Source organism: Chelmon rostratus, chromosome 17, assembly GCF_017976325.1.
Source record: "Chelmon rostratus isolate fCheRos1 chromosome 17, fCheRos1.pri, whole genome shotgun sequence".
NCBI lineage: Eukaryota > Metazoa > Chordata > Actinopteri > Chaetodontiformes > Chaetodontidae > Chelmon > Chelmon rostratus.
The window spans coordinates 20297592-20307894 of record NC_055674.1 but is presented as its reverse complement, the minus strand read 5'-3'; the positions used below and the strand labels follow the sequence as shown (position 1 = coordinate 20307894).

At 47.4% G+C, this 10303-nt stretch overlaps 1 protein-coding gene across 1 annotated transcript; it reads left to right on the top strand.

Annotated features, from left to right (window-relative positions):
• The first annotated feature begins 1781 nt into the window (after positions 1-1781).
• si:dkey-283b1.7 (von Willebrand factor C domain-containing protein 2-like) lies at positions 1782-10303 on the top strand. The gene is made up of 3 exons (XM_041956456.1): positions 1782-2186; positions 4161-4290; positions 10062-10303. Exons 1-3 carry the CDS (start codon positions 1782-1784, stop codon positions 10301-10303), a joined length of 777 nt encoding a protein of 258 aa, XP_041812390.1.

Genomic DNA, 10303 nt, shown 5'->3' with positions numbered 1-10303 from the left:
TCGGCAGTGGGGGACTGCAACACCACCCTCCTCTCTCACAAACACTGTCTGCTGAGCCAGATGACTTTCACCTTGCATTGTTTCCAGCACTTCCATACCAAACGTACCGATATATAACCTGCCTATATTCCTTTGTATGTTGTGCTAAAGTGTTTTTCTTATTATTATTGTATTGTTTTGTTTGTTTGATTTTGGGTGGTCTCCATAAGCCCTTTGAGTCTTTTTCACCAGCAGAATCCCTTTTCACTCCTTTAATGCACTCTGATACTTCTGCTCATATCTTATCTTATACACTCACCGGCCACTTTATTAGGTACACCTGTCCAACTGCTCGTTAACACAAATTTCTAATCAGCCAATCATGGCAGCAACTCAATAATATTTACAGCATGTAGACATGGTTGAGACGATCTGCTGCAGTTCAAACCGAGCATCAGAATGGGGAAGAAAGGTGATTTAAGTGACTTTGAACGTGGCATGGTTATTGGTGCCAGACGGGCTGGTCTGAGTATTTCAGAAACTGCTGATCTACTGGGATTTTCACGCACAACCATCTCTAGGGTTTACAGAGAATGGTCCGAAAAAGAGAAAATATCTAGTGAGCGGCAGTTCTGTAGGTAAAAATGCCTCGTTGATGCCAGAGGTCAGAGGAGAATGGCCAGACAGGTTCGAGCTGATAGAAAGGCAACAGTAACTCAAATAACCACTCGTTACAACTGAGGTATGCAGAAGAGCATCTCTGTCGAACCTTGAGGCAAATGGGCTACAGCAGCAGAAGACCACACCGCGTGCCACTCCTGTCAGCTAAGAACAGGAAACTGAGGCTACAATTGGCACAGGCTCACCAAAATTGGACAATACAAAATTGGAAAAATGTTGCCTGGTCTGATGAGTCTCGATTTCTGCTGCAACATTCAGATGGTAGGGTCAGAATTTGGCGTTGACAACATGAAAGCATGGATCCATCCTGCCTTGTATTAATGGTTCAGGCTGGTGGTGGTGGTGTAATGGTGTGGGGGATATTTTCTTGGCACACTTTGGTCCCCTTAGTACCAATTGAGCATCGTTTCAATGCCACAGCCTACCTGAGTATTGTTGCTGACCATGTCCATCCCTTTATGACCACAGTGTACCCATCTTCTGATGGCTTCCTTCAGCAGGATAACGCACCATGTCATAAAGCTCGAATCATCTCAGATTGGTTTCTTGAACATGACAATGAGTTCACTGTAGTCAGATGGCCTCCACAGTCACCAGATATCAATCCAAAAGAGCATCTTTGGGATGTGGTGGAACGGGAGATTCACATCGTGGATGTGCAGCCGACAAATCTGCAGCAACTGTGTGATGCTATCAAGTCAATATGGACCAAACTTTCTGAGGAATGTTTCCAGTACCTTGTTTAATCTATGCCACGAAGGATTAAAGCAGTTCTGAAGGCAAAACCCGGTACTAGCAAGGTGTACCTAATAAAGTGGCCGGTGAGTTTATATCTTATATTTCAGTTTAATTAATAAACTAAAACCATTTTCTTCACAGTTTTGAGCTCTTCAGTTTCTTTTTTTTTTTGTCTCTAAAGTCATACTGCCATGTAGATTAACTGAAGAGGTGACACCTGGCCGACGCCGCGCGCGCGCACACACACACGCACGCACGCATGAAGTCCCGGGCGGCATTTCAGCGGCACTCGGGACTGACGCGCATGTATCGGCGTCACCGGCGCCCGTGACGGTGGGAGGAGAGGCTCACCGGCGCGCGTCAGATGGTCAGTGTCGGTCACCATGAGCCAGCGGCACCGCGCGCTCCGCCGCCTCTCCGCGGCGCCCGTCCTGCTGCTGCTGCTGCTGCTGCTGCCTCGCGGTCCGGGGCGCGTCGCGGAGCTCGCGGTGGCGGCGGAGTACTCCTCCAAAAGCGACTTGGACTACGAGTTCGGGGACTACCGGGGCAAGTGGTGCATCGACGACCACGGGTTTGTTTACGGCATCGGAGAGGTTTACTACCCGAGCCCCACGGCGTGTCCGTGCACGTGCACCGTGGACGGTCCCGTGTGCGTCCGACCCAAGTGTCCACGCATCCATCCGCGGTGCACGCGGATCAGATATAAGGAATGCTGTCCGGTGTGCGAGGCTATGTCCAGGGTCTGTGTCTACGGGGGCAAAACGTACCGGCTCCTAGAAGAATTCAGGGTGAGAAAGATCCAAACTTCTACTCCCCCGTCCCATCCAGTCCACCCAGCTCCAAATGCATGTGATGATGCACATTTCTGCTCACCCCCTGCATGGCGCACGCTGCTGACTGCACATGCAGCTTCACTATAGTTTGCCTATAAACCAGCCAGGCTGGACAGGAGCTCCAGGGTTGGTGTGGTAGTATAATATTTCAAGAGTTTTGTGAAGGAATGTTTATCATATTGTCTATGCAAAATATCAACAAAGATAATAAAGATCCTATTGAGACAGGCTACAGGATGAGGTAATAATACATGAACTCATGTATCTATGTATATTTTGTGGAACACCTATGACATGTGAAATTGATGATACATTGTGAAATTGGCGTTTTTGTAATGGTGGGGTTGCAGAGTAGTTGCTGGATTAACAAGACAAAGAGAATGTATGTAGCATGAGTCAAAGTTTCTTTATTAACAACAAAGCAAATGACAATAATGTGAAAGGAGTCATTTGTCATGATAAACCCATAGCGAACGGCACACTGCAGACTGCTGGTGAACACGCATTTAGCAGCTAAAGCGCCAGATATTTGTTGGTGGAAACCAAAACAGAGCTAAAAGTTGAGTGAATATTGGACTTTACAACCCTGATTCTAAAAAAGTTGGGACTCTGTACAACAGTTTTATGAAGTGTCCATGTATTAACCTCCTTTATCCAATCATGTGATCACAAAGTGGTGAACCTCGCTCCATCCTCGCTTGTGAACGACTGAGCCTTTCCAGGATGCTCCTTTCATACCCAATCATGATACTATCACCTGTTACCAATCAACCTGTTTACCTGTGGAATGATCCAAACAGGTGTTTTTGGAGCTTTCCCAGTCTTTAGTTGCTCCTGTCCCAACTTGTTTGAAACGTGTTGCTGCATCAAACTCAGAATGAGCAGATATTTACAAAAATCAGTGAAGCTGATGAGGTGAAACATTAAATGTATTGTCCTGTTTTCAATTGATTATATTTCAAAAAGGATCGGCGAATGATCACACTCTGTTTTATTTATGTTTTACACAGCGCCCTGACTTTTTTTTTTTTAAATTGGGGTTGTAGAATGATAGTTTTCATTCTGCCTATTCTTGAGACATTATGTAAATAAATTCATGGCCATGACCCCAGGAGGCAGAACTTCCTACACTGTAAAAGCGGGCTCAACCTCCGGCTCATTCTCTCATCATTTCTCTTCACTCTGACCGTTACTATGATTTAAATAGGGTGGCTCACACCAACAGGACCAGAAGAATCTAATTGTCTAAACCCTGTTTATTCCCAGAGCGTCTAGGCCTGAACTGCAGCCCTGCCAAAGAGGGAGCACCATTCCAGGCCATGGGTCGTTTCCATGGATGCAAAAAGGCTGATCAGGGCTACCTCATGTAGAGCCCAGATTCAGGTCACTATATCCAGGTGTAACCGTCACTCAAGACCCTGTCTGACAGATGTGATGTTTGCTGTACTCAGGATGTTGACTGCCCTCAGAGTGATCGGTCGGGGCCGTGCTAAATGTGAATGAGTGTTTGTGAGTTATAAGATGTTTAACCTTAATAATAAAAAGCACGGCCGTCTTATTTGTCGCTGTTGTCAACAAGCAGCTTCCATACTGCCATGCAGCCATGTGCTCAGCGGGGACTGAGCAGTGGGAGGACGGGTATTGACTGTGCTTTATGTAACAGATGGTGTATTAGACAAAGTGCATCCAACCAGTCCATTAACACTGGAAGCAGGTCAGCTGTCTTTGTGTGTGGCTGTCGGACACCGACGGCCACACACAAAGACATGTGCACATGTGCACGCGGTGCGAAGGCTTAGCTGTGTCCTCTGTGACGCTCAGTCATCTCTGCCCTGGTGTCATTTGGTTACTGTGATGGTCACAATTAGTGAGGCAATACCGGCGGTTAAAAGCTTGAAGTCAGTAACTGAAACTGTCCGTGTTTTCCAGTTGTCCAGGTGTGAGCGATGCCGCTGCGAGGCAAACAGGGAGGTGTACTGCAGCATTTCGGACTGCCCCGCCCCTCACTGCGTCAACCCCACGTATGAACCCAACCACTGCTGCCCCATCTGTAAGACCGGTAAGGCTCAGTCAGTGCTGGGTTTCCAGTCATGTGCTTTCTCTCTGCCACTTCAGCACTCAATGACATATCCAGATCCATGACACAATATCTCTAAAACTAATTTCATTGTCCATGGAGGAAAAGGCTACAGCGTTCACCATTCTCAAGCCATATTTTTCAGCCACATGGAAATCAAACTACTGTGTATAATAGCTGTACTGTGATGCCATGAAAATACTGAGCATGCCCATTCTAAAAAAAAAGGGGATAAAGCACTTTGATTTGACACACACACCCTGTAGTTTATTTTGATGCAACCCAACAAAGAGTCCTGCCACCTCAAATACTCACTATAGCATCAAATGTGGATTTATCCGCAGCTAAATATAGCTCCCAACAAAAGCACTATTTCCTCCTGTTTGATTAAGGTTTGTTTGAGTGGCTAGCTGCTCTTTAGGAAATGACTGAGGTCTAAACTGCAGTAGCTGCTCTCTGGCTGTGTAGTTTCTGCATTCTAGCTTTGTGTTGCTACATGCTGCAGTAAATGCACCGCGTGGACTCGAGAACTGCAGCCGCCCTAGACAGCTGAAGCCAGAGCACTATGTCAAGTGAAAGCTAGCTGGTGACATTCCCTTAACATCAGCACACTCGTAGCATTAGCTAAGAGAACTGTGTCAAGTGAAAGCTAGCTGGTGACGTTCTCTTAGCGTCAGCACACTCTTAGCATTAGCTAAGAGAGCTATGTCAAGTGAGAGCTAGCTGGTGACGTTCCCTTAGCATCAGCACACTCTTAGCATAAGCTAAGAGAGCTGTGTCAAGTGAAAGCTAGCTGTTGACATTCTCTTAGCATTAGCACACTCTTAGCATTAACTAAGAGGACTTTGTCAAGTGAAAGCTAGCTGGCGATATTCCCTTAGCATCAACACACTCTTAGCATTAGCTAAGAGAACTATGTCAAGTGGGAGCTAGGTGATGACGTTCCCTTAGCATCAGCACACTCTTAGCATTAGCTAAGAGAGCTATGTCAAGTGAGAGCTAGCTGGTGACATTCCCTAAAGCATCAGCACACTCTTAGCATTAGCTAAGAGAGCTATGTCAAGTGAGAGCTAGCTGGTGACATTCCCTTAGCGTCAGCACACTCTTAGCATAGCTAAGAGAGCTATGTCAAGTGAGAGCTAGCTGGTGACGCTCCCTTAGCATCAGCACACTCTTAGTATAAGCTAAGAGAGCTGTGTCAAGTGAAAGCTAGCTGTTGACATTCTCTTAGCATTAGCACACTCTTAGCATTAACGAAGAGGACTTTGTCAAGTGAAAGCTAGCTGGCGATATTCCCTTAGCATCAACACACTCTTAGCATTAGCTAAGAGAACTATGTCAAGTGAAAGCTAGCTGGTGACGTTCCCTTAGCATCAGCACACTCTTAGCATTAGCTAAGAGAACTGTGTCAAGTGAGAGCTAGCTGGTGACATTCCCTTAACATCAGCACACTCTTAGCATTAGCTAAAAGCGCTATGTCAAGTGAAAGCTAGCTGGTGACATTCCCTTAGCATCAGCACACTCTTAGCATTAGCTACGTCAAAAGCAAATGATGAACTGACTCCTGAGCAATTCAGTTTGTCATTTAACATGACAAAGTGAGTAGCTGAATGCAGTCAGGATGCAGAAAAACCCTCCCTCTAAAGCTAACTAGCTTAGCAGATCTCAGTAGCTGCCGTCTTGGCTTCTGACCATTGGATCTCACGTGATTTGGTAAGGATAAGCTAATTTAAATACGTATTTAGGCTGCATATTGCAAATGTATTACACTGAAGAATAAAGTTTATTTTCATTTCGCCCCCTGTGAAGAATATCCAACAGAGCGCAGTATCTGTCTTCTTTAACCGGGTTATATGGGAATATTCTCTGTGTTATACAGTTTACCAGCCACCTCAGAAACTTTAAACTCTTTTTTCTCAGCTTCAGTACTTCAGGTGCTGCTGTCCACCTTTGAAAATGGATACAATCAAACAACTCTGGCTCATGAAATATCCATCTTGCAGTGCTGTTATACCTTTCATACATAATGTACAACCAGCTTGAAATCTAATGGCCTGAATTACGGGTTTCCCGCTCACAGCCTTTCAGCTGGCAGCAGCTTCATTCATGTGGACGAGTCACCCACGTGACAGCACAGAGGGGAGTGAGTGACACACACACACACACTCATGACCCCTGCATGCGTTGTACACATTATTAGCAGGCTGCCGCTGTGACGATGTGTGTTCTTCCTGCAGCTCTCAGAAGCGGCGCCGGTTACGTCACCTCACACACCCTGCAGCTTACGCAGCCACCCCTGTTATGTCATGTATGCTTTCACGGCCACTGGCACTTAAGTCCCTTTCTAACACTGGTGGGATTTGTGTGTGTGTGTGTGTGTGTGTGTGTGTGTGTGTCTCACACAGGAAAAGCAGCAGGGATAATAAAAACTCCTGTGTTATGTTTATTATGTATCGATTTTTTTTTTTTGCATTTTGCATTTTGTAGAATAAAGTAGCAAAACAAAGCTGCGTCATGCCCACCTATAAAAAAGAAAAGCACACGAGCATGCGATCGGCTAACCTCGCTGCTGTGTGGCAGTCGTAGTTAAGTTGTAGTCTCTATTTTTACTGCTCCTCTGCTGGACAGACAGTGGGACAGATGGTTTGATTTGTTGCGTCACTGTTTTTTATTTGCTTTTTTTTTCTTCTTCCCACTGCTGCCAAATTCCCTCACGTCAGCTGTGTTTTATCGAACACGGTTGGATCTGGCATCGGATGAACTGTACTTCCTGTCCTCCTGCTGCTGGCGTCGGTAATTGTTTCACAGGTAGCTGCCAAATAAAGGAACCTCCATCTGTGAACGAGGGATGTAAATGATATCAAAGGCAGGCTGTTTACATTTTTTGCTTGCATGGTATTCAGTATGTCCAGCCCAAACAACATCTAACTGCTTCACTGGAGATGCCATGTTATACAATGGCAGCACATGTTGAAGGGAAAAAGAAATAGCATTTGGAGGAAGGGTTTTTAGGAGAGGAGACAGTTTAATTTTATCGTACATATCTTACATACATACATACAACACTCACTGGCCACTTTATTAGGTACACCTGTCCCACTGCTCGTTAACACAAATTTCTAATCAGCCAATCACATGGCAGCAAATGCCAATTTAGGCATGTAGACATGGTTAAGACGATCTGCTGCAGTTCAAACCAAGCATCAGAATGGGGAAGAAAGGTGATTTAGGTGACTTTGAACATGGCATGGTTGTTGGTGCCAGACGGGCTGGTCTGAGTATTTCAGAAACTGCTGATCTACTGGGATATTCACACACAACCATCTCTAGGGTTTACAGAGAATGGTCCGAAAAAGAGAAAATATCTAGTGAGCAGCTGTTCTGTGGGTGAAAATGCCTCGTTGATGCCAGAGGTCAGAGGAGAATGGCCAGACTGGTTCGAGCTGATAGAAAGGCAACAGTAACTCCATCCATCCATCCATTGTCTTCCGCTTATCCGGGGCCGGGTCGCGGGGGCAGCAGTCTAAGCAGGGATGCCCAGACTTTACTCTCCCCAGACACGTCCTCCAGCTGACATAGTCCCTCCAGCGTGTCCTGGGTCTTCCCCGGGGCCTCTTCCCGGTGTGACATGCCCGGAACACCCTCCCAGGAAGGCGTCCAGGAGGCATCCGGTAAAGATGCCCGAGCCACCTCAGCTGGCTCCTCTCGACGTGGAGGAGCAGCGGCTCTACTCTGAGCTCCTCCCGAGTGACAGAGCTCCTCACCCTGTCTCTAAGGGAGCACCCCGCCACTCTGCGGAGGAAACTCATTTCAGCCGCTTGTATCCAAGATCTCGTTCTTTCGGTCATGACCCAAAGTTCATGACCATAGGTGAGGGTAGGAACGTAGATTGACTGGTAAATAGAGAGCTTTGCCTTTCGGCTCAGCTCCTTCTTCACCACGACGGACCGGTACAACGACCGCATTACTGCAGCTGCCGCACCAATCCGCCTGTCAATCTCACGTTCCATCCTTCCCTCACTCGTGAACAAGTCCCCAAGGTACTTAAACTCCTCCACTTGAGGCAGGATCTCTCCTCCAACCCGGAGAGGGCAAGCCACCCTTTTCCGGTCGAGAACCATGGCCTCGGACTTGGCACTCGGCTGCAAACCGCCCCAACACATGCTGGAGGTCCTGGTTCGAAGAAGCCAACAGGACAACATCATCCGCAAAAAGCAGAGATGAAATCCTGTGGTCCCCAAACCAGACTCCCTCCGGCCCTTGGCTGCGCCTAGAAATTCTGTCCATAAAAATAATGAACAGAACCGGTGACAAAGGGCAGCCCTGCCAGACCTGGGAACAGGTCTGACTTACTGCCGGCAATGCGAACCAAGCTCCTGCTCCGGTCATACAGAGACCGGACGGCCCGTAGTAGAGGGCCCCGGACTCCATACTCCCGAAGCACCCCCCACAGAATGCCACGAGGGACACGGTCGAATGCCTTCTCCAAATCCACAAAACACATGTGGACTGGTTGGGCAAACTCCCATGAACCCTCGAGCACCCTGCGGAGGGTATAGAGCTGGTCCAGTGTTCCACGACCAGGACTGACCCGTCACCTAGGACCTGTTTGCCTTGGGAGACCCTACCAGGGGCAATAATCCCCGGACAACATAGCTCCTAGGATCATTCGAGTACTCAAACCCCTCCACCACAATAAGGTGGCGGTTCAAGGAGGGGGCAACAGTAACTCAAATAACCAATTGTTACAACTGAGGTATGCAGAAGAGCATCACTGAATGCACAACACGTCAAACCCGTTGATGGCTGCTTCCAGCAGGATAACGCACTATGTCATAAAGCTCGAATCATCTTAGATTGGTTTCTTGAACATGACAATGAGTTCACTGTATTCAGATGGCCTCCACAGTCACCAGTTATCAATCCAATAGAGCATCTTTGGGATGTGGTGGAACGGGAGAATCGCATCATGGATGTGCAGCCGACAAATCTGCAGTAACTGCGTGATGCTATCATGTCAATATGGACCAAACTCTCTGAGGAATGTTTCCAGTACCTTGTTTAATCTATGCCACGAAGGATTAAAGCAGTTCTGAAGGCAAAAGGGGGTCCAACCCGATACTAGCAAGGTGTACCTAATAAAGTGGCTGGTGAGTGTATATCGCTCATGTTGTTTCTGCCAGCTCTGGTTTTGGTCTCTACCAGCTCTCTCTGCCTCTTTAGCTGATAAATGCTCCACTATGTTCACCACATCGTCCATAACCTTCCCTGTCGGCTATGCGAGGCTGTACTTAAGCACAGCAATGCTTTGAGCTAAATGCTAACATAGCTGTTGGTTGTCTGGCAACTGCCCCTGGCCAAGAATTAGTCTGGCAAAGAACCATTGTAAAACCGTGATTATTTTGGATAGAGCAGTGGCGTGGACATGTCTTCTACACACAGCGAAACATTCTCACCATCAGCAACCAGGTGCCCCTGATTGATAGGCGAAAGGTGTCACTACATTTATCATATAAACACATGAGTGATATCGTCTCATCTAACAAGAAAGCAAATAAATGTTATTTCCAAAAATATTGAACTTTTCATTTCAGAGAAAAGTGAGTAAGACTCTTCTAGAACGCTCTTTCATGAAGCTCTGACATAATCCCAAAAACAGGTTTGGCTTGTGTTTGCCCAACAGGCCGCAAAATACTGCTTCAAAAGGAAACACTCTGTGTGAGCCCCCCCGATCTGTCTGCCCTATCCTCTAGGTCCCAACTGCTTTGCTGGGAACAGGGTGATCCCTGCGGGGGAGCGCGTGATCATCGACGAGCAGACAGTCTGCTACTGCACCTACCGGGACGGGACGTGGCACACCCATCCCCAGGCCACCTGCGAGCAGCGCCCCCAGCCCAGCCTGACGCCCAGCGCCCGCACCGAGGCCCCCGGGGACGAGGAGAACAGGAGGAGAGGGGGGGGCCCGTTTATTCCCAGACTGGATGTGATACCATGA

What these genes read in the sequence shown, in the direction of transcription:
- si:dkey-283b1.7 (XM_041956456.1), top strand. Translation starts at nt 1,782, where the DNA reads ATGAGCCAGCGGCACCGCGCGCTCCGCCGCCTCTCCGCGGCGCCCGTC. An exon ending in GGCTCCTAGAAGAATTCAGG is followed by an intron (nt 2,187 to 4,160) that starts GTGAGAAAGATC and finishes CGTGTTTTCCAG; the next exon opens with TTGTCCAGGTGTGAGCGATG. An exon ending in CTGCCCCATCTGTAAGACCG is followed by an intron (nt 4,291 to 10,061) that starts GTAAGGCTCAGT and finishes CCTATCCTCTAG; the next exon opens with GTCCCAACTGCTTTGCTGGG.